At 35.5% G+C, this 25,142-nt stretch overlaps 2 protein-coding genes across 11 annotated transcripts in view; one reads left to right on the top strand and one right to left on the bottom strand.

Moving 5' to 3' along the window:
• Positions 1-25,142, bottom strand: part of Robo1 (roundabout guidance receptor 1) — a 1,092,891-nt gene that overhangs the window by 224,198 nt on the left and 843,551 nt on the right. The window lies entirely within an intron of this gene.
• LOC101715227 (mitochondrial outer membrane protein SLC25A46-like) lies at positions 10,341-13,046 on the top strand. Of its 3 annotated transcripts, XM_087213918.1 has the most exons (3): positions 10,341-10,763; positions 10,881-10,938; positions 11,170-13,046. In XM_087213918.1, the coding sequence occupies exons 1-3, from the start codon at positions 10,579-10,581 to the stop codon at positions 11,521-11,523; spliced, it is 597 nt and encodes a 198-aa protein (XP_087070044.1). In that variant the 5' UTR covers positions 10,341-10,578; the 3' UTR covers positions 11,524-13,046. The 3 variants fall into 3 exon arrangements, with proteins under 3 accessions (XP_087070044.1, XP_087070035.1, XP_087070039.1); XM_087213909.1 differs by having other exon boundaries at positions 10,881-13,046; XM_087213913.1 differs by having other exon boundaries at positions 10,887-13,046.

Genomic DNA, 25,142 nt, shown 5'->3' on the forward strand with positions numbered 1-25,142 from the left:
ATATATTTCAACTCCTCTAAAGTTCTTTGGTGTTCCATTATTTAGTCATATTTGCACAAATAACCAGCATGATAACCTCATCTGGAGCAAACAATTATTTGGTGAATATATCTCAGGGAAACTATCCTTCAATAATAAAATACATTTCTTCAAAAATTTTAATGAAAGATATGTCAAGATCTAGAAGCAAATGACAGGATACATAATACAAAATTCACTAATTACTTTTAATAGAGAGATCTATAGCAACAAGCAATTTAAGAGACTACAGTTTAAGAATCACTTTGCAGGAAATAAAACATGTAAGTAGTAAAGGATTATCAAATGGTAGGCCTATAGAGCAAATTAAGCTCTCAACATGTTTTATGAAAGGATCTGAAATACACTAAACAAAAGTTGGAACACTGATTCTACATTGACCTCATCAGGATTCAGACTACTGCCCCTACCTGTACTTTACCGGTAGTCAGCAATTTCAGGGCTTATCTATATATGTGAGGGTAGAAGTAAGAATGCATGAACTCAACCAAAATCCAATACTGGTTTTTGGGACCTATTTTGTGATAATTCCATTTAGATATATTTCACTTGCTTGAATTATTCTGAGTTCCTTTTATATTACTTAGGAGCACCCCCATTTAAAAATTCACTTAGTTGCCCAGTAAGCTACCATAAAAGAAGTACATATTTGAAGTGTTTTACCAAAAAATCAAACAGAATTTAGTTATGATTAAACTAATCTCAGGCCTTCTCCTTCTGAGTCCTTTTTTCTAAGACAATTTGTTTGTGTTTTGGACTCAATCAGTGTCTTTCTGACCTTTTGTTGTCTTCAATTATTTTTTTATACCTCCTTTTCTGTATTATCCAACTGTTTAATATATTCCCACAGAGTCTCATGGCCTTTTGAAGTTTAAAGGACCTATTAGAAAAGAAGTTTGAGATACACCATAGTTTTACAGGAACAAATAAAAGGTCAAAGGACCTGAGCCCAGAGATGACAAGATGGTTCACTAGTAAATCAATACTAGCTTTTGTGTTGACCATGGCAAAAGATTTATGAGCAAAGGGCAAATCATTTAGAGAGTTCAGGGAAACCTTGTGCTTGGGTGAGATTGCCCTTGATGATCTTTTACCTCACTTGAAAATTCACTTGCTTCTCAGTATAAATGTTACAAAATACAAGCTTAAAGGTATTTTCAGTTAAATTTAAAATGCATGCATTCTGTAAATAATATGAAAGTTAGGATGGCCTCATAGTTTAATAATTAATGAATTTAGCTTCCACTTGGGTATGAGTAACAGGTTGAAATTCCTCCAAAGCTGTCTCTGGAAAATGGAGGGTACCTGATGAAGTACATCACCCCAGTGCATATGTCTTATCTTTGTGGGTCAACCCTGCTTGAAACGATATGTCTACAACTAAGGTAATTTTGTTAAAATAAAAGTTCACTGTATTAAAGGAGTGCAGTTGAGAGATTGAAAAAAATCAAACTTTAATTTGGCTAGAATTCCTGGGATTCTACCTACTGACCACACAAGGTTATCATGAATTAAGATGTGCTTTAAATGTAAAATTCACATGGATTTTGAAGAAAGCAGAAAAAACTGTAGATTGTATGAGTAATTTTTATATTCCTTGTGCCTTAAAATGCTGACATTTTACATACAGAGTTAAAAACATACTAGTAAAATTCATTTCAGCATTTTCTTTTTTATATAAATATAGATACTATAAGACTTGAGTTACACATGTGGCTTATGTTTAACATTGCATTTGTATCAATATTGTGTTTTATCTGTGGCTTTAGTGTTTACTGTATACGTGTGTGTGTTCACATATGCACATATACTTCTTAAGGAAAAGAGAAAAATCACAGAAAATACTTTCCAGAAGCACAGACCATTAAAAAAATAAAAACTCATTCAAATTACTACACAAACAAATACCGCCTTTGAATGGCACAGGTTCAAGAGCAGGTCAGTAGAAGCTCAGCATAATGCCCATAATGTCTGGGGAGTCCCAGAGGGGAAAGTGATAGCATGTCTACCTGTTTTAATCCCCTGGTAGCACAGGCAGTTGCTTCAATGAGCCGCCTTTCCAGATAAGGTAATACAAGTGATTATGAAAAAAAGCTTTAAAATCCATGCAGTAAATCATTTAAAAAACAATGTGTTCCGAATTCTTGAGACAAGTGAATTTTTTACCCATACTTGTAGTGTGCCCTAGTTTGCTGATTTGTAAAAGTAGCCTTTGGAAGACTGAGATATTAGAATTTGGTTAATTTTTATATAACATCAATAGACATTTAAACTAGTCCCAGAGATTTCTTTTCCTCTGCCAGTCCCTAGAATGAGCCTTCTTCCTACCACAAAATGCTAGGGAGCTGGTAAGGAAGATATAAATGTAAAATCTAATTTGTAATCTCTTTTTTAATTACAAACAAAACTGCATCATGAAGTCCTCCTTTAGTTAAGTCACCACATGGAACAAGTAAAGTCCCGGGGGAAATTTCCTTCCTGAAGGCCAGACAAATATAAAAAGTAAAAGCTTTCCTTCCTGTCCACACTTGGAGGTAAATATCAAATTTCACTAAAATGATTTTTAATTTTATAAATCAACAGTTGTGTTTTACTCCATTGACTCTTTGATATAACCATTGGTATTAACATGCACTCAAATTTGATGCTCCCTATACCCTAAATAGACAAAAGTGCCCTCTAATACCATTCCCTGTGAGTCCAAGCTTTTGTACCCGTTAAGCCAATCAAAATCATTTTCCTTTTTGATACTGATATCTTTTCATATGTTCTTGACAAAGTAATAAATATTTATGCCTAAAGAAAATGCTACTTCATAAATAGAATTTTTGAAAATATAATTTATTCATATATTCCACAATTATGAGATCATTTTCAAGATGTCGATTCCTGACTCTGGTATTTCTTTCCCTTTCTTTTCTTTTAAAAATTGGTCTATAGACACATGCCTATACTATGCTCATAATGTAGTTAAGTATCATAGGCTGGCTCCTGACATTATGCTGTTATTACCTTAAAATAGAAACATTCATTTAAAGTATATAAGTGGTGTACTTTTAAAGAACCTTTCTGTGGTTTTCCAAAAGCATTCCAAAGAGGTTACTTATGTTGCTTTGAAACTGGTTTGAGTTATGGGAAGGCCATAGCCTCAGACCAGCAGCTGAGACAGCAAAGGAGATGAAAGTTTTTAGCTTTGAGATCCAAGGGGAAACACAGCTGCTACAGCTGGCCTGCTCAGCTCTCAACACTTAGCACGGTGATCCAGAAGGCGATAATGCTATGTCTCGGCTTGAAAAGTGAATTAATAAAAACACTCTTTAAATAGAACAGGGAAATCAATTAATCATATCTAGGCTCTAGCTTGCAAAATGAGATTATTTTTAAAAAGGGAAGGGAAGGAAAGGAGAAATCCTCTTAGATTCTTAAAGATACCCACTCTTGGGACATTATCTTAACTAAAACAAATCATACAGAAGATAGAATATAACTTCTTAAGAAACCAAGTTTACCTTGGACAGGTACTTCTAAACAGTTTCAAATGTAACGGAGAATGGGAGTTTGGCAAATGCATGTCTTGCTTAATATGTGCCAGAGATATCTCAGGCCTAGTTTGTTTCTTTCTCATAGTTATACTGCAGAACTGGTAGATCTCAGAGATTAACTGTGTCAACATGTATAGTACCTGAAGTTAGCCTCGTAACAGTTGTCCAAGGAAGGTCAACATGCCTGGATGAATTGGTCAGGGAAGCTATGATAAAATACTTGAACGGGGCACTTCTTCAAAATAATTATAAATAGCAGAAAAAAATCTAAGACTTCTTAAATAATAGCACTTTCCTTCCAGAGACTTTAAAGGTCTAAACAGCCATTATCTTATTAACCTTAATAACCCAGTTAAGCAGGTAAGAGAATGTATACCTATTATTACACTTATTTAAAAGACAAGAGCCCTGACTTGTTATGGGCATGTAACTCCTTCAAGGCCACACAGCAAGTTAAAGGGGGAAATAAGCCAGACCAGCTCAGTTGATCTACAAAGATTACACTGTTCATTTGCACAGGCTTAGGTTTTCAGATAAGGAAGATAGTTAAAGTAATTAAAGATGTGATAATTCATATGCAGTACTTTTTATGTAGCAACAGTGCATTTAGAAAAAAAGAAACCTGACAATAGATTATGAACTTTATCTCATAACTAATCATCATTCTGACATTTTTTCCCATTTACTCCTGTCAAAAGGTAACATAAAACCAACCTGTATATTTTGAATGGTAAGAACAGTGTTACTTTTCTGAAAACAAACTATAATGCCATAGAAGACAAAGGACATATTCTGTTTTTATGGTGTCTCAACAAACAACTTCAAAATGCTCTATAGTAGCTGTTTTAAAGGGCAAGGGAGAGATTTAGTGATTTTTATCTGGTCATCACTCCTATGAAAGTAGAAAAATTTGAAAGGATTGTATATCACAATCTCTATAAAACATACTTAAATTCAATCAAACTAAATTTATTCTAGATCCTAAGGATAAAGCAGTAAACAAAGAAATCTCTGCTTTCATGGTGACAGTGCTAAGTCAGAAACTTTAGGCAAGGTAAAGGGAATAGAGTATAAGGTGGGGATGTCATTTGCCCTGTGGTACAGGTGGTCAAGGGATTCCTGTTTTTGTGACCTTTGAATAGCACAGACTCAAGTAAGGACGGAATGGGCATTTGGGGATAGAATTGTCTAGACAGAAGAGAGAAGTGATCCTCAGTGGGGAAAATGAGGTCAGAGAGGGGTGGGAGCCTGGTACAGAAGGATAGAGATCATGTCAAGTTTGTAGTCCTTTTAAAAAGCCTTGGCTTTGACACAAAGTGAGACTGAAAAGTCTGAAAGTTCAGAGCAGAACATGACCTGAATTCTATTGTAGAAGGATTGCTCTAGCTACCTTGGGAAGAGAAGGGCACGAGTGGGCTGGGCAGTGTCAGAAGGCAGCCAGCATCTTTAGGTGGCTATTGCAGCAGTTTAGAGAAAGATGACAGCTTGCACTGCTATAGTAATTGTGGTGGAAAATCAGGATGGGAGCCTGGATACCTGCTCATAGCAGAGAAGACAAGATTTGCTGATGGATTAGAGGAGGAACTTGAAAGAAAAGAGCAGAGTCAAGGATGATTTTGTGCCATTTAAGCTGAGCAACTATGATGGGACTTCTATTTGTTGAGTTGGAAAAGCCTTTGAGTAGAGCAGTCATTACATGTTTCCTTTGGACATGGTAAACTGAAGCTGTCTTTCAGATCTTCCAACAGACATTTTAGATGGGCCGTTCAGTGAACCAGCACTTTGAAATTATAAAGGTTTCAGGGATCTTAACCAGTGTCCTTCACATAGAAAATGTTCTCCAAAATACATATTCATCTGAGAGCTTTGGCAGGGACCAGGGTCTTCTATTCTCAATTTATCTCTTAATTCATTATGTCATATTATAACTAAATTTGAAAAAAATTCCACTTTTTAAAGGACCACACTTTCTCATTTTTGACTAAGTAAAAGCGATTTTATTTATCAACAATGCACAAAACAAAAATTAGTCTCCTTTTGATTTGTTAGAGCTATTTTGGGAATGTCAATTAAAACAAAAAGTTGGAAACTAATATCCCAGAGTTCTGTCTTTGTGTGATGTCAGATAGATAGATGATAGAGAGATAGAGAGAGAGAGAGAGATAGACAGACAGACAGATGATATAGATATCAGTGTCTTTCGTGACCTTCCTGGAGCAGGGACATAAGATGGAGGAGCTAAAAGGACTTGAGGGGAAGTTCAAAACTCCTTTCTATGAGTAACACCTAACTGTTATTGCCTAGTTTCTGGTTTTTCGATATCTTTCACATAGAAGAACTTAGGACAGGCCATTCATGTTCTTATTGTAAGTTAGTCTTTATCTGTCTCTTTTTTCCCTATAGATCACACAAACTGTGTATATGTTTGTGTGTGTGTGTGTGTGTGTGTGTGTGTATACTGGTACAACAGTTGTGTTCAATGAGGTACTACATATATGAGAGTGTTCCCATTGCTACTGTAATGACATAACAGCCCAATGGATTACTCATGTATTTGTAGTTAAGCTGAGTTGGACATACTACATTGAAGATGTTTTACATCTTCCAAAAGACATTTTAGAAACCTATTGCACTGCTAGTCATATAAAATATACTAGATAAAATTTTGTACCATAGATGGTACTTATATGTCTGAAAATTTATTAGGAATTTTTAGTAATAAACTCAAAATCAAATTGACAAGTTTATGAGAAAAGAATGAAGAAAACAAACTGAAAATAATGGTTTAAAAGTGTAATAGCTTGTATCTAGATGCTCCTCCAAAGCCTCATGTGGTCATAGGTGGAGACTTTTAGAGGTACCTGGATCTAGGGTGTGTGATGCTGGAATTAAGAGTGCCTCTATCCTTTGTACTGGAAATCTTTATTTGTTCCTTGTACTCTTGCTACATGATTTTCTTCCCCATTGTATCCCCATTTAATCAATATTATCTATGTGACTGTACTTGTTGTAATCTTATTGGTTTATCATAGTTTTGTCTCACCTCATGTCCACTTTGTGATTTCTCATTGGACCTGTATTACCTAAATGACTGTACTTACAATCTTATTAGTTGACTATAGTTTTGTCCCACCTTGAAACTGCCTCACCTCATGGCTTTGTCTCATAAAACACCTTTGAAAAACAGGCTGGTTGGGCAACCCACTTTCCAGTCCCCCTTCTGTCTCTCTTAGACAGAAGCTATCTTTCTCTCAATAAATTTTTCTTACTTAAAAAATAAAACAGAGTACCTCTGTGGGTGGCACCAATCTATTGGCTTATAGCATGGATAGAATATAAAGTCACTTTATGATATTTCACTGCTGTTGCTGCTGCTTCAATACTTTGCTGCCTTGCTGCCTTCTGCCTACCCTGCTTTGCCACGAACTGTTTCTTCTCTGCATTGCCCCTTTTCCATGCCACTCTGCCTTGGAGCCAGCTGACTATGGACTACGACATCTACAAACTGTGAGCTGAAATAAATCTTTCCTCCTTTTATTCATGGGTGTCTGGTATTTTGTCTCAGCAATGAGAAAAGTAACTAAGACAAAAAGCAAGGAAAAATAAAACAAAACAAATCATCAAATAACAGCTTATTCTATGTCATCACCTTCTGTCACACAGTAATAAAAGGTATAGGAAGACTATTGGGGCAAATTTTAATATAGAATAATACAAAAACTCTCATGGATTTTAAGGAACAAAATGCTTGCCAGAAAGTTATCTTGGAGAAGGTGTGTGAGAATTAGGATGGTCCGGGTAGTAAGCAAATCATAAGATAGGAAGCCACAAGCAGTGATAGTGGCAGAGCAGAAGCACTTCAGGCAAGAAGGCTGCTTCATGGATTAGGGTAGGATTAAATCCTCTGAATTGCATCTGGTTTTTGTTTGATTTGGGGTTTTTTTGATGCAAATGTTTATTTTTGTCCTACGTATTGGTCTATGAGGACTTCCAGACAGAGTACAATTTGCCAAAGAGTCTGGAAGACATACAAATTTAGAGCATTCTTGTCTTTGGAAAATTGATTTCTGGTTTAGGAATACCTCATTGGTGGATAACAATTTTTATGTTATTGTGCCTCCGTTCGCATCTTTTCAGTAATTTAAATATAAAATACTGTATTTTAAAAATACATGGGCCTTAGTTTATGTATGAAATTATCAAGAAATTTTCCTTGCTATCAGGTCCACTGAAAAAAATAAGAATATTTACTGTTCCATAATTATGGCGTTTTTGGATAAGTCAGAAACTTGATCATGTCTCACTTTCCATATCAAGTGGTAGTAAAAGAAATAAAATATCATATTCCATGCAGAGCACTTAGCAGAGTCCCTGGCATACAGAGAGCATTCAATAATATTAGCTAGTTTTTTTACTATATGATTAACTATGAAATATGACTCATAATTCTAACAGATAATGTATAAGAATATACTTAGAAAGGACACCTGAAATCACTTTAATACATATAAATCAACATTTGAAAATGTACTTCAGAATCATAGACCACTCCTGATTGATCCTCATCAATGTAAGATTTTAAAAATTTAAGGAGGAAGTTAATCAAATTATTTAAAAATAAAACCACAAAAAGTAAAGATAAATATTTTTAAAGGTATGGCAAATTTTGCTCTTGAGATTTTGTTTTCTTTTGATTAACTGTCCTCACTTAATCTGAAATAATTTATAAACTGTCAACCAACACATTGCTTTTCTGGTTAAAAAAACAAAAATTTAGTGATTTCTGACCACAATATATTACAAATATTATAAGCCCATGCTTATGAGACATTTATGTTTATTATTAATAAGTAATAATCCTTTGACATGTTATAAATTTGAGCAACACATTAAATAATATGTGTAGATATTCCCAGAAATGTAAACTATGTTTTAATTTAGAATCAGTTTCTAGGAAATGAAACATAGCTTCTAGTATATATTGACTTTAATGGTTTCTATTAATCCCTAAATCCACTTCAAGACTTCATTTAAGATTATGAGATGTTCATAATTAAGCAAAGCAATTTAACTAATGTTAAGTAGAAGTGCTAAGATGATTTGTAGGAAGGGGTACTTTATGACTCTAAAACATATCTGACTCCAATTAAGCAAAAATCTTTATCCTTACTGTAGATTTCTCTCTTCTGCATGGTAATGTCCATTCTACTTCCTGTAGCATAAAAACTCTTTTTAAACACATTTCTAGTGACAAAATTCTTCAACAAAAAACTAGCAATTTGATAATATTAAGAAGTCACCAGCCAAAAACTATTTTTGAAATGTGCTTGGTATTATGATTTAAATATGTTCTTACTATAAATTTTCATTGGAAACATTTAATATTTCTTAATGTTTAATTCTTTGTCATCACTATTTTATGCTCTTATTTTAGCCATAAGAAAAAGTTTCCCATAAATGAGACAAGGGAATTAGGCAAGGATCAAATCACGAGATTCTGACTAATGTGCTAAGGAATTTGGATTTTACTTGAAGGCAATGAACACCTTCTGAGAGATTTTACAGAAGGAAATGATAATAGTGAATTCATATATCAAGTAGAGTTTCATAAGACCAGTATGGCAAACAGTTTCAATGAGATAGAGTCTAGTTAGGCTTCACAAAAGGTACTGATGGATTGTGAGCCATTTTGTCAGTCTTTTCATAGTGGCCACTGAATGAGAACAGGACAGTTAACATGGTAATAGGGCATAGACATTGTTATAAAGGGATTCTTCGATGTAATTAACATTTAAGTAAGTAGCATTTAAATGAAGTTCTTGTCCTCCAAATGTGGCTGGGTTTATCCAGTCAGGCATAGGCCTTCGCAGCAAAGGCTGGGTCCCCTAAGGAAGAAGGTATATGGCTCCAGAGTCCTTCAGACTCATACTGCATCAACAAGGCTTCCTTAGGTCTCCAATCTGTGGGCAAGCTCCATAGATCTTGAATATACCTGTACCCAGAACCACAACCACACAACAATAATGCCAATATCCTAAAAATATTCATATATATATATATATATATATATATATATTCCCTCCCCTGAATGCAGACAGAAAGAGACAGGTACAAGGACGGAGATATCGTATTGGTTTTATTCCTCTAGAGAACCCTGACTAATATCACACGATACTTGAGTAATAGTAATATAGTAATATAGTAATATATTTTGAGAAAAATATTATGAAGGATTTCTCTATATAGGAGGTTTATGGATGAATTTTACTTCTGTCTGTATTCATTGTTTTTTTCAGCACCAGGAATCGAATTCAGGACCTTGCACTTGCCAGCCAGGCACAGTGCCACTGAGCTACATCCCCAGCCCATTCCGTATTCATTTCTATATGTTATAATTTTTTCTTGGAATAATGGATATTACTTTTACTTTCATAATCAGAAACAAGTGAGACGCGGCTGCCCACGAGGGAAAACTGTGAGGCCCTAGGTCGCCGTGGCCCTCGCGGCGATGGGCTTTGGGTGGGCTCGCCTCATCCTGCCCCAGTTGTGATGCATCAGCGGCGCCCAGACGGATTCGATGGGTTGGGCTACCGGGGTGGTGCCCGGGACGAGCAGGGCTTTGGCGTCGCTTTCCCTGCAAGGTCCTTCAGCTCCGGGTCGGACCTAGGCCACTGGGTGACGACTCCCCCAGACATCCCGGGCAGCCGCAACCTGCACTGGGGTGAGAAGAGCCCGCCCTACAGCTTGCCCTCCACCTCCACCCGGTACGAGGGCCCGGCCGGCCGAGGAACCCTTTCCCAGCGGCGGCGGCAGCGGCGGAGCCGTGCAGGGGCAGAGCAGTGAACAGTTGAATAGATTTGCTGGATTTGGTATTGGACTTGCAAGTCTCTTCACAGAAAATGTACTGGCCCATCCTTGCATTGTTCTACACCGCCAATGTCAGGTTAATTACCGTGCTCGGCATTATCATCTCACTCCATTTACAGTCAACAACATTATGTATAGCTTCAACAAAACTCAAGGACCAAGAGCCCTATGGAAAGGAATGGGAAGTACATTCATTGTCCAAGGAGTCACACTTGGAGCTGAAGGCATAATTAGTGAATTCACACCTTTGCCAAGGGAGGTTTCGCACAAATGGAATCCTAAACAAATAGGTGAACACCTTCTACTGAAAGCATTGTGAATTGGAAATCCCCCAGCTTGCTGGCTCCCTCTACGGGGCATTCTAGCACATTATTACTTAGTGATGTTCCATTCACCTTGAAAACCACTACTTACCAGGACCTGGCCCATAAGGGTTAGCCTAACTTATATTGTGGCAATGCCTTTTTATTCGGCAAGTCTAATTGAAACAGTACAGAGTGAGATAATTCGAGACAATACTGGCATTTTGGAATGTGTTAAAGAAGGAATCGGAAGGGTGATAGGCTTGGGAGTGCCTCACAGCAAAGGGTTCCTTCCTCTTCTTTCCTTGATCTTCCCTACAGTGCTGCATGGAGTTCTCCACTACATCATCAGCTCAATCATTCAGAAGTTTGTCCTACTAATCCTAAAGAGAAAGACTTATAATAGCCACCTAGCTGAGAGCAGTAGCCCTGTGCAGAGTATGTTGGACGCTTATTTTCCAGAACTTATTGCTAACTTTGCTGCCAGTCTTTGCTCTGAGGTTATACTCTTCCCGCTGGAAACAGTTTTGCACCGCCTTCACATTCAAGGAACACGCACAATAATTGACAATACAGACCTTGGCTATGAAGTGCTTCCAATTGATACACAGTATGAGGGAATGAGAGACTGTATCAATACCATAAAGCAGGAGGAAGGAGTCCTTGGTTTTTATAAAGGGTTTGGTGCTGTTATAATACAGTACACACTGCATGCAGCTGTCTTACAGATTACCAAAATTATTTACTCTACACTTCTTCAAAATAGCATTTGAAATTTCTATCACTAGTTAGTCCAGAAGATGTAATCTGGATAATTTGCTATGAAATTATAAAGGATGAAAATGAAGTACTGGGAAAAAAATGGAGTAGAAAGTGAAACTGGTAGAAAAGGTCTCTGCAGATTGAATTCATTCTTCTTAAAAAAAAAAAAAAAGTATTTCAAGTTTAAAAGCTCAATACAACTAACACTTGTAAAAATAAAATTTTAGCTAGTGTAGCACTCGTACTGAAGTAAAAATGATTCTAGGAGAAAGCAAAAATTTGTCATCAAATATAAAATGAAGTTTCATTGAGTTGAATCTGTTCTATCTGACCTTAATATTTGTTATAGTTATTTCATCTTCTAGATTGATACTGGAATATTATCCTTAATGCAGTAGAATATCACTGTATCAGCGAGGTTTTACCTTTAAGCAAATAAATTATGTCACTATTGAAAAGGACTAAAGATCAAATTTGGCCAGCGGTAAGCAGACATTGAGGGGTTTTATATTGCACTGTCTCTATAACTATTTTAGTGGTTGTATATGTGTATTATATAAATCCATTTATATACATACACATATATAACTTGGAATTTCCTTTATCCTACAAATTCTCCACTTGTAGATCAGCGTGTTGCATAAAATGAAATCATACACTTTCTGCTTGAACACCAGAGTAAAACATCAAAAAGCCAAGATATCCAAAAGATTTATTCATCTATAGAATATATGTTCAAGTCCAAAGCCAGTACTTTAGTACCAGCCACTTAAAATTCATTATAAGTTTATAAAGTTCAGTTTGCTTAGCTATGTAAATTGTCAGTCTGTTTTTAGGGCCACACTTCTAAAAGAACGTAAAATAATCATGCAGCTATTGCTGTTTCCATATTTATAAATTGTGTATTTAAAGAAACCTCATTTGCCTCTCACTTCTGAGTGACTTACCTTAGAAGAGGCAAACTTCTGCTGAGGATTTGTGTCTTTTGCCCAGCATATAGTCATTAAATAACACATTCATTTTTGTTTTTCCTCTGTTTTTGCTTAAAGTGTCATTCTCCGAACTAGAAATACTTGAAGAGGAAAACAAGATATCCTTATCATTTTTTCTTTAAATACATTTGGGTGAATACTGAAGAAACAATAGTTCATGCATTTTTGTATAGTTGGGGTGGAGTGCGGGGGAACATTTCAACAAATAATCATAAAAGAATAATTTAATTAAAAATAAAATTGTCCCTAAATTTAATTTGATGGGCTATGCGCTGTATAGCAAAGTGATATGTGTTTGACTGATCCGTTATTCAACATTTTAAAGTTTCATTCTTCATGAGGATGATCACAGTTTTATCGTGAACTATTTGGTGCTCTGAGGTGCAGTGACTTTGCGTGATGTTTCCCAACACAGAATGCATACCAACTGAAATTTGTTACTTGTTAAATGTCACTGAGATGGTTATTTTTGTGATTAACAGTGTTGGAACAAAAAGTTATATGAAAAAAATTGTAAAAACATCATAAAAGTAGCAACTATGTTTACTGTGGTGTGTGTGTTTACTGTAATACATTGTTTTCCATTTTTAAATTTAAATTTCACTAAAAGGGAAAATAAACACATTGATCACACACAAAAAAAGAAACAAGTGACAAATTATTTTAACTAACAATAAAAATTAGAAATTTGCATTGAAACTTCCAATTAGATCTTTTTTATGGCAATTATTAAAATATTTTCCAAAGTGGTTTATGTTTTGGCAATTACATACCATTTTAATACAGCAGCTTTTCTAATATAAATGAAGATTACAGGTTTCTTTTATATATTTCAACTATTTTCTATTGTTTGGCAAAATATTAAACATTCAAAAAGGCATGAGCCAAATGGATACTATTTTTCCCAGGGGAACAAAATTTGTTTGCACTCTGGTAGAAACAATATAGCCTATATAAAAAGAGAGCTTTAACTAGAAAGAATATAAATTGGTCAGAAAAAAATAGGCAAAACTGAAGTTCACTGATTTACCTTCCAATCACTGTTCACTGAAGAAAATGCCAGTATACACAATTAAGTTTTATCTCATCCTGCAGCACACAGAGTGCCTATTTTAAAGGTAATATCATTCTATTGATTAAGCCTGATCCTGCTAAACATTTAAATCATACTTTGATTACTTATTCTGATTCCACACTTACCTAGCAGCATCCAAAAAGAAGTCTGCATTGTAGCATGGCCACAGAAAGACAATTCAGTGTTTAGAGAACCTAAGTGTCCAAGTTAGAATTCTGGTTTATACATTAATAAGTGACCCCGAGATTTATTAATATGAATCTACTCCAAGCAACAGGTCTGCTCCTGGAGTTCTAAGCAACCAGGTTTCAAAACCTGCAAAGTCAGGCACACTCTCAGCCATGGTAAACTCACTTGGCAAATTCATCAATGCTGCCCTTTGAGAGACACTTGAGTAGATAATTTGCCTGGAACAAGTAGAAGAGCAATGCACTGCCATGCAGTGTGGGGTTGCCCTTAATATTTTACATCATAATCATTCAAATTAGACTGTTTGTAAAAGTTAAAGTAACCAATATCCTCAATAAAATATTTTACTTGTTACACATTTTTATGCTCAGATTTTGTGCAATTGCTGATAAAAGGGATACAATTAGCATTACTTTTATAACAGGGACACAGAACACAGACAAGAAGGTAACAGGAAGTCAGGTGTGGTAGCTCAATAGTCAAGAGGCTGAGGTGGAAGTACTGCCCCAAGTTCAAGGCCAGCCTGGGCTACACAATCAGTTCAAGCCAGCCTGAACTACAAAGCAAGACCCTGTCTCAAAACAAAACAAAAAAAGAATATGAGAAGGAAGAAAAGTGTGCTTTAAATATCATTAAATAAAAGTTTGCTTTAAACAAACATCTTAATAAGAACAAGCAACTGTGAAAGAAATTCAAAGTATCAGAAATAAGCTTTCACTCCACATAAAATGATGAAAACTTAGCAGAATATTTTCCTTCTTAAATAATAAGAGAAATTCAACTAGGAAATTTCAACAGGATCAAAAAATACTTTTGCATATTGCTTTTATTATACTGAAAATAGATTTAAAAGTTAAGGTTTATAAAGTATTTAAAAGTTAATTCCAAGGGAATATTCAAAAATGATACACTACCAGAACTTCCTTTTTTTTTTTTTAAGCTTCAGGGGTAACAAATTACATTCTAAAAGTAAGATCTATTTCCTAAGTAATCTACATAATGATTGTAATTTCTCTACGGTTTTGAACATAAGAAAGTGGTTTTGAACAGGAAATTTGGGTTTCTGTGTCTAGAACTTATAAATTTTCATATGAAATACAAAAAAAATTGAACTAAACTTGAAGAGAATATTTAACCTATAGTAAATACCATACCCTAGAGGAAAAAAATAAAATAACTCAAAAAAAAAAAAATCCAGGGGAAAAGGCCAAGAACAAGCACATAAACAAAGTGAATAAACATGTCACTAGAAGAATATAGAAGCTATCTGAAGCTGAATAACTTTCCAATGCTTATTACAAGGATGTCATCTTGGGAATAAAATATAGTATCATAAATTTAAAGGTCACTGAATTTTTCAAGGTAACCCAAACATTGAAAGGACACATAATTAATTCTCCCAACAGTTAGTGTATAACCAATAATTGCAGGAGTCTCAGCTATGGCAGATAGAGTCTACGTCCTCTCATGTGCCCTGACCTTTAGGTACAATCCAATTTAATAAAAAAACTAAATTGTCCAATTTCCTTTGATTTCATGTTTAGTACATACTAAAAGAAAAAGTCTTTCCTTTTTTATTACATTTCATACTATCAACGAATAATCTGCATTTCATCAAAATACATTTCAGACTCTGAATAGTTAACATAATCAATAAATGATAGACATTTGAAAGTTATCAACATTGTTATGTCTCATCCTAAAGAGCCCCTTCTAAGTCCATCTTTAATCTTCTCAAAAATTATTCCAAATTATAATTTTGACTTTTTCCAACAATGTATCAGTACTAACTAAAGGCTAACTATATTTCAAAAAATAGTTTTTAAAACATTATTCATATCTATATCATTTTTAAAATATACCACCAAGTAGGGCTTTAGTGATACATATTATTTATGACATTTACACCCACAATATTCATCCTCTTAAAAGCTGTCTTCAGAGCCCCAAGTAGTTGGTATAATCATTAGCTGACAAATTTGTGGAAACAAATGAATTGGCAAGTTCTGAAATAGTGTGCATTAAAATAAATTGTAGCTTCATATGCAAGTGTATTTTTTATTTATTAGACATGGATGGACATTCTACAGGGCGATATGTTTTATAATTGTAACAGATTAATCAGCAGCCTTTAAAACAAAATTTTGAAAATTTAAATTTTTCATGCACTAGATAACCATAAAAGATTAGGAGTTAGCATCTTAAAGCATGCCCTACTTTCAATGACTTTTGAGAATTCAGCTTCATACATTCCTATCTTAGATATGAGAAAATAGACCTAAAGGCCTAAGGCCATAGTGCTATCCCTAGACTTGCAGCATGGCATCCTGCAGGAATGCATTAGAAATGCAAACTGAGGTTCCACACCAGGTTCTCCTGGGTGCGAAAACTATTTGTGTTTTATCAAGTTGTTCAGGCAAGGATGATGGACAAGAACAGTTAGAACCCAGGGTTGAGGTAATTTGCATGAGGGTATACACCTACTCATTGATGAACCTCAAATAAAACTCAGGTTAGGCTCCCTTTGCTTAAAGCCCAAGCTGGAAACCAGTACATTACAGGATCTCACCAGTTAAAGGCAACTTTTTTTATTGCAAGTCTCTATTTCTTTCTAAACTCTGTTTCTTCTGCTAGAGAGCATGTACTGAACATAATAAAAACTTTGACGTTACCAAATCTTACCATGCCTCAAGGTCATAATTCTGACAAATGTTCAACTGTCATGTAGAACACAGGAAATGCTCCTAATATACTGTCCAGATTTAAGATTGAAGTATTGCACACCTCCAGCTCACAGCCACTGAGCTGGCCAAACTAATTCTCCATGCCACCTCGCTCTGCCTATAGACAGGCCTGCTTCTTTATAGGGAGACCAGGTAGGGCTTTAGGATCAGTGCTCTGATAGAGGGTTATTTGAAGTCCAAAAGTAAGCAGAACTCGGGTTATTCATTCCCTCCCACAACACACAGAGGAAATCAAGAGCAAACACATTAGGCCTAAACCTCCAAAACTGCTCTCATTCATCTCTCAAGTCGTTGCATAGCACTACTCTATCAAGACCAGAAGCAGACTGCTGATGATAAACTGTACTGTTACCTACTCTTGTCACAGACCAGCACTAACAATGTGACTAATCATTGTAAACCATAGTCTCAGTAGCTGCAGATCCTTAGAAAGCAGAAAGCTGACATGAGAGAAGAAGAGTGTCCAAAATAGTTTGCTTAAAAGAATACATATGCACAGCCAAGTCTAGAAGTCAGGTTTTCAGTAAGTTAAAAAGTAATGAAGGCAACATCAAAGATTGACCATTGGTATCCCAGGACATATTCTAAGAATTGCTTTGAAAAATCCCAAATTTCCTTTTATCTCAATGTGTATAAACCACTCATCTATTCTGCAGCTTCTTGGCAACCTTCTGCCATGTACAGTTCAAGGTGGGTTGTAGGGAGGCAGCAAGATTTGAAACAGACCCTTAAATAGGGAAAGAGAGAAGGGAGGAAGGGAGGGAGAAAAGAAGAGAGGAAGGGAGGAAAGGAAAATAAACTGAGTCTGCTATGGAGGTGCATACCTGTAATCCCAGATCTCCAGAGGCCGAGGCACAAGGATAATGAGTTCAAAGCCAGTCTAGACTAAAAAACAAGATCCTGTCTCAAAAACCCAAAAAAGAGAAAGAAAATTACCAAAAATAAATAAATAAATAAAAGAGGAAGGATGGTGTGTAATATGGAGATAAGTATTACAAAAGGAATTGGTGTGTTTGGAAGTAGTGACCTTCTGATGGATTAGATGTAAGAAAGGAGAATTCCAAGCTCAGAGTGTGGAGAAAGTACAAAAGGAGGTAGAGATAAGACCTAGGATAGGTTCAAAGGAATGTGGAAAAGAAGATAATAGTACATATGGAGATCAAAGAAATAATGGCCAAGGCCTTGAAGACACAATGTCTCAATCTCCAAGAAGGTGAGCAATGGCACATTAGAAAGTAAAACAATAAACAAAGTTTTAAAGTAATGATAGCATGAAGGAGAAAAACTAGTGGATTTCAGGATATGATAGCAATGAGGAAGACTGAGATTTTTGAAAAAGAAGGGAAAAGAAATGATACTTTGATTACCTAATCAGATGTTTTGGGTGGAATAAATATGGAGAACCACTGCTTAAAGATTGTAATGCTTAAAGATTGTTATTCTAGACTACCTGTTAAAAGACTTTTTTCCTTAGTTTGGAGAAAACAGAGTTTTTCCAACAAATGACTTTACCAGAAACTAAAGGAGATGAATAAAACAAAACAGTAATAGAAAAGAAAAAAAAAGCACAGAAATAAATGAGTTTAAAGAACGAAAATTACAGCTCTGCATGATGGGATACACTATAAACTCTGTACTCTGGAAAGTTGAGGCAGGAGTGTCAGAAGTTCAAGCCCACCCTGGTCTCAGTTTAGCGATTTAGGGAGAACCTGTGTAAAAAAATTGAAAAGGTTGGTGGGGAGATACAGGAGGAGTACTGCAAGGAAAAAAATAGGGAAAAAAAATGAGAAGGATGACAAGGGGGCAGAGAAAGAGGAAGAGAAGGGAGAGGGGAGAAGAAGAAGAAAAGGGGGGATTCGATCATATAAGGAACTGATGTAGCCAGATTGACACAGGGCTACAACCAGCAGCCCTGAGCAGCCAGCCTTGATTCATTTTCCCTGAGCAAATCCCATGTGGCTTGCATGCTAAATCAAGTAGCTTCAGCTCACTGCAATGTATGTTCTTGGCCTATGCCAGAACTTCCAGACCTTCAGATGTTCTCTTTGTCCTCTACTGTTTGTAGCTTCTCTCCCTGCAGCAAATGCCACCTTTACCTAGAGAAGATACTTTCCCACCTATCCCAAACTCCTCCTGTAGTTATGGAGCTTGTTTGCTGCAAGTTTTTCTCAGACATCTTATTTGATCCTATCTCAGCTGCCTTAACTGACGAGATTCTCCTAGTGATATTCAGAGTGCCTTTAAATGCAATGGGAACTTTGTGGGTTTCCTGTTTTGCCTTCTTTTTTTTTTCACTGAATACTTTTATTAATTCATCTGCCTCCACTTTATGTATGCTGATAAATTTTCAATAGATAATCCCTGGCCTGAACCTCTCCTAATTTTCCTCTCCAATGTCTACTTTTGGACATTTCATGAAAATATGTATTAAATGCTCAAATGCAAAGTCCTTAGGTTCACACTCAGAAACTTATTCTTCTTCCTATCTTTCTTATATTGAAAAACTGGCACCATATTCCTCAGTTTCCAAAGCTACAAATTGTCATTTCTGTACGACATATACCTCCAAATCTTCGATCATCCTGAAAGCATTTCATGACATCACTGCCTCTCTCCATTTCTACCACCACATTGTTTCTGATTCCTCTTCTCCACAACAGTTCTTCAACTGGTCATACCTACAATACATTCTCCACATTGACTCCAGATTTAAACTTTCTAAGCCATAACTCTCACTCCATTACTTCCTATGCTCTAGAAGTTTTAATGTCTCCTATTATAAAATTTTAAGTTAGCACGGATATACTGTTAGACAAAGTTACATATTGTCAGGAATCCTGGCTGCTGCTACATCCTAAATACAATATATGTCTTTGATTTCATTTATATTGTCCATAAGAACAAAACAAAACAAACACACACACTACCTTCCCATCAAAAGCTATCTCTTCAGGGTTGTTTAATCTACTTTTATCTCCATTAGAAATAATTCCTATTTGTGTCCTCACACATCTTGTTTGTAGCTCTCTTGAATTTACTAGTAGAGGTATAAAGATTTTATTTACCAACTAGTTTGTAAGTTTCTTAGACACCATAGGATATTTATTACCCCTCCTTTAGCAAGAAAAAGAGAAGGGAGGGCTGCCATTAGTTTATGGAAAAATACACCTTTTACTTAAAATACTGAGATTTATGACAACCCAAGTATGTTACATAGACTAGCTCTCCCAACATGTCCACACCCTACCTCCAAAAACCTGGAATTCTGTAGATGTAATTAAAGACACGGAATTTAAGATAAAGAGAATGGGCCACTTTATCCAGGTGAACCCTATCTAATCTCAGGATTCTGAGAGCTGAGAGCTTCCTCTGTTTTGGCAGCAGATACCAGAAGAGAAGTCAGAGAGGCTTGAAATGTGACAGGAACTGGACCCACCTTTGCTGGATGGGGCCACCCAGAATGCAAGATCCAGCATAAAGGCAGTATCTAGGAACAATGACCAGCCTCAGAGTAACAGACAGCAAAAAGAGATCTCATTCTTACAACCACAACCACTAGAAATTCAATTGCTGACCAGTTGAATAAGCTTAAAAGTGCGTTTTTTTTCCCTTATAGCTTCCAGCAAGAAACGCAGCCTATCAGCACTCTTTCTAGTTTTATGAGAATTGAAGCAAAGAACCAAACTGAGCCCCCTCAGACTTCTGACCTGCATAAATTAGGAGATAAGTCTCTGTTGCTTTAAAAACTGTTAAATTGGTGGGAATCTACTATGACAGCAATAGCAAATTAATACAACAAAATTTAAGGCAGCAGTTTCTGTTGAGGATCTGACAGTATTTGACAGTACCTATAACATTTATCCTTGAAAAGTCACAGGTACACACCAAAAAACCTGAGTAAATTTAAATGAATACAAAGAAAAAAATAATGATTTATAAATATGCCCCTCAACTTTTTTCTTATTCTGAATGTTTGAGAGGTACAACATAAAATTCTTCACAAGTCTCAGATGATAGATAGTGCTTGAGTCAAGGGTGTTTCTATCAGAATTTGCAGGTACCACAAACTCTCTGTAGTTCTGAGACACCCTTTCTCTCCACATACTAGCCTAGAACTATCAGAGATCACCCCTGCACTCAAACACACTACATAACGAAGGTTATGTTTATGCTAACTCTGCCCCTGTAAGATTCAATTTTCAGAAGAATGACCACGTCTACACCAATAGAAACAACTACAGTGATTTTGGAAAGCTTTTATTGAGTGCATACACTTAGACAAGCAATGTTCTGTATAGCTTATTTCATGTACTCCTTTCAATAAACCTGTAGGATAAGTCTGTGCTATTTAGAAGGAAACTCAAGTTACCGAACTTGTGCTGTGTCGACTTCTACTAAGTGGGACAGGCCATAATCAACTTAGATACCTAATATTAAATTTGGAATGTCTAATATAAGGATGTCTAACTTCTATTGCAACCCTCTCATGTTTCACATAGGCCATGATTCCATTAGATTTACAGCAACCTTTAGATTGTTAGGACTAAGTATAAGTAGCAGTAGCCAATGAGAAAAACAAGCAAACTATATACGAGGAAACTGTGAATGCAGAAACAAAACCAGTGGTAAACCAGAAGGGAGGCCATGGCAAAGGGTCTGCCAACTGCAGCCTGCTGTCACTCACTCAAGGGTGATTTCCACTGTGGACGGCACGCTTGGAGTCAGGGGAGGGAGTCTCCTTACCACTGAGCCAATACTTCCTCCCAGTAACTGCAGAAATAAGGCCAAAAATTATGCTTGTTTTATAGTTTCTTCATTTCAGGGGATTCTTTGAATCTGAAATTTCATACACTTGGTTTCATTCCACCATGTTCTTTCAGTTAAATTTCAGCTGCTTTCAGTTAGTAGGCTAGGGAAATATGCCAAAATATATCCAACAAATGCAGTCACCGTTGCACTGCATGCTATTTCTAGTTCAACTACCATGAGTTGAAAGATTGGGGAATGGGAGGGTCTCCCCACTGTCAAGATCATTTTTGGCAAATGATAGATAGACAAATGTCTCATCTGGGATAGTATAGAAGAAGTTGTGGCACATTGATTCTGCTGAGAATAGCATAACTCTTTATGTTCTGCAATTAAAATTTATCGTTACAAAAACCAGTTGCCTGTACAGTGCTAATAAATTGCTGCCATTATAACAATATATCTAAGGTCCTTCAGATAGTTTCCTTGCTACGTTCTATGTTGTTGTGCATTCAGCTATTCATTGACTACCTCTTTCCAAACTTATTAGAAACATAATTAAATTTATTCCCTCATCAACAAGAATATGTTAACTTACTACCGGTTCCAAACTGTTCTAACCAATCTCATTTTTCCCAATCCTCCTAAAAGCAAGCAACAAAAAGAAATAAACATTTGGCTCCACAGTTTATGAAGCATGCCATTTACCTTTTCATGAGCTCTTTTCTTTACCTTGGATAATCAATTGCTGGATGATGCTACCTCTTACTCAAAAGAAATAGTCTTGGAATCTACATGTTTATTATAGTAAAAAAATAGATTAATTGCCCAATGTGAGCAATGTAAGTATGAGAAATCTCAGATACAAATTCATATAGCACATATGAACAAGGTATATCTCAGTAATTTTAAAGAAATTGTTTTTCTGAGATTGCACACATGCAAATAACTTTTTGAGGCACCAACATACACACAAAAAAGAAAATAAGGAAGACATTTCTTTTTACAAAATGACACATAATGTTTAAAACTTGATTAATTCCCTAATTACTAATTTGAAGCTAAATTAACCTTGAAACTTATTGTCAAAATTGAGTGAAGTACATAGATGTACCTGGAATTAAATACAACATTTCTAGTATTTAATGTTTCAGTAAAAGGATCTTATACATCTCAACTTTTAGAATAGAAGGTATTGTATATAGAAAATTTTTGTCACTCGTAAATCTTTTGCTTGTTTATTTTAAATTACCCCTCTAGCCCTCTGAGTAAGCAAAAGAACAAACAAATAAAGAGGAGATTATTTTGCCCTCCATGGAAGAAGAAGAGAAAAAGGTAAGAGAAAGAAAGAAAAAGAGGTCACTACCACACAATGCTGTTTACTTATAACATCTTTATGGTAATATATGATGAAAAGAAAGACTGGCTTTGGATTTGTTTCATCTGGTAAGTTTTCACATTTGAACACTGCTTCTTTGCCATGGATGACAATATCTTTACTAAAATGTTCCCCAGTTTTAGAACATGATGTATAATCCGAGTTATACTGGTGGTACTCCACTACTATTTTGCCAGGCTTGAAAGAAGCTGTTTAAATCAGGATGTGTGTCTGCACATTTTACTCATTAATTTGAAATGGATTAATCCAGCACAGTTCCCTTTGTGTACTAATTAGGAGAAAACCAAATAATGGGAATACAATGTACAAACAATGCCACATAAATAACATCGAATTACTGTCAAAACTGCTGTAAATATCATAGCAACACCTCTGTGCTGTAAATCTTACGTTGTTTTGATATTTAACACAGTTTGCAAGTGTACTACAACACAAAAGAAGCAAAAATATTTTCTCACCACCATATGCTGTCCCTATTTGAAGTTTAAAAAAAAAAAAACCTAAGTTCTTTTTAAGTTTTTTTTTTTTTGATACCAGGGTTCTAACTCAGGATCTTGTGCTTCCCGGGCAGGAGCGGCCCCACTAAACACGTTCCCAGCCCAAGTTCCACTTTTAATGTATGAATGTCACATAAAAACTTAACTGCTTGATGAACCATCGTTTTTTTGTACATATGACACATTTTCTTCTGTGTAATTCACAGTTATGTGTTTACTAACTCAATACAGTTATACTTTGCTAATGCAATAGGACAAAGCTCCTTGGTGAACAAGCCAACATTCCACTATAAAGTGCACTTAGCTTTATATTAAAACATCGGTTGTAATTCACAAAGAATATAAATATAATCTCCTAATATCTATATAACCATATCTGCATGAATCATAAAAGGCTTCAACCAAATTCACCTATAACAAAAATGCTAGTTGGAAAATACATCTCATGCTCAGCAAACACAAAAGACTGAACCTTTTCTAAGACAAACACATTCATCTGTCTTGTATTATTTGTGTATGAATAGTATTTGTATACTGAATATAATTATTATTCTGCTTATAATTAGATTGAGCAACAGGATGAGAAAGGGAAAAAAATTTTACAAAATTATTAATGATGAATACGTACAAATATTTGCCAAACTAAAGAAACACAAGCATCTAGAAATCATTTCATATTTACTAATGATAAATTTATCTATCAAAAAATTCAAAAAAGAAAAATTCATAAAGGGCAGATTCTCATGCATGTTCCCTGAACCACCAGAAGCCCCTCCCCTCAAAAAAATCTAAAAAAGGCAAAGAAGATGCAGGATTGCTGCGTCTTAACATAAAGGACATGTTTTGTCTCTGTTTACCAAAGTTATGGATCACAGATCTGCTTTCCATGCCCATTCTCACATACAATTTCCCTGGACATAACAAATATTTTCTTAAATGTGCAAATATTATATAGAAAGGTAGAACCAGAACTAATATTTTGCAATAATGTATTATTACAGGATGAACTCATACCATAACCAGGTATTTGAAATAAAATACATGTGAAATCTGAGAACTCCAAATAATATTTAATAAGCATGGATATGTAATCCCTTTTGGCATTACTGAATATAGATACACTTCAAGTGATCCTGTTATAAATTAAGATGTATAATAATAGTCCATATAAGGTTTTACCTTTCATGAGCTCATCTCATGGGAATAGATTGACAGGAGTGGGATAATGGGAGAGAAAAAGAAATACATATAGTCTGTAATCCCAGCCCTGAAAGATCTCTGCTGGTGTCCCACTGTGATAACTGCAGGTAGTATCAATTTACATGAGAGGGTTTTAAAGTAATAGATCATTCTCTGCTTCGTTACCAACCAACCAAAAATGTGATTAGAATAAAAAGCCAGAACTGTCCACTATGAAAGATTTGGTCTATCCATTAATTGTGACAAACTGGGGAGCAATTTCCATTGAAGTTTCTTTTTATCCCGGAGAACAATTCAGTACCTCATTAAGGTACTTTGCTCTTAACTGCTCTTAACTTGAGCATTTCAGGAGATGGCTCCTTACCACAGACCCAAGCAATCAGTTCCATTCCTGTGCACTCCTTTCTTCAGATTATTGTTCCATGAAGCTACCTTGCCAGGAAACTGGAAAATTGCCCTCTTCATTTATATTACCTTCCAAGTTTTTGGAGTTTTATGATTACATCTCCATTCCCATGGGATAAGAGTAAAATGCTAGCAGTCTAAGGGTACAGGAAATTGAAATTTTGTCACCTGCAGAGGACTAAAAAAGTGTTTGATTTTTTTCCCCTTCATGTTAAGAATAGATCTCTTGTGTGTGAAAGAAAATTACCTTCTCTTCAGTAAGACGCATCTGGAAATATTCTTAACTAGTCTTGCAGAATGACTAAGAAAGCTGATACCAATGCTTCTGTGATTTATTACAAGAATGTAGTAGTCTTTGGGAGATGTTTTCTTTTACTCAGCTA

This window comes from Heterocephalus glaber, unplaced genomic scaffold, assembly GCF_053883595.1.
Source record: "Heterocephalus glaber isolate CG9 unplaced genomic scaffold, H.glaber_assembly_v1.0 deba00000122, whole genome shotgun sequence".
Classification (NCBI taxonomy): domain Eukaryota; kingdom Metazoa; phylum Chordata; class Mammalia; order Rodentia; family Bathyergidae; genus Heterocephalus; species Heterocephalus glaber.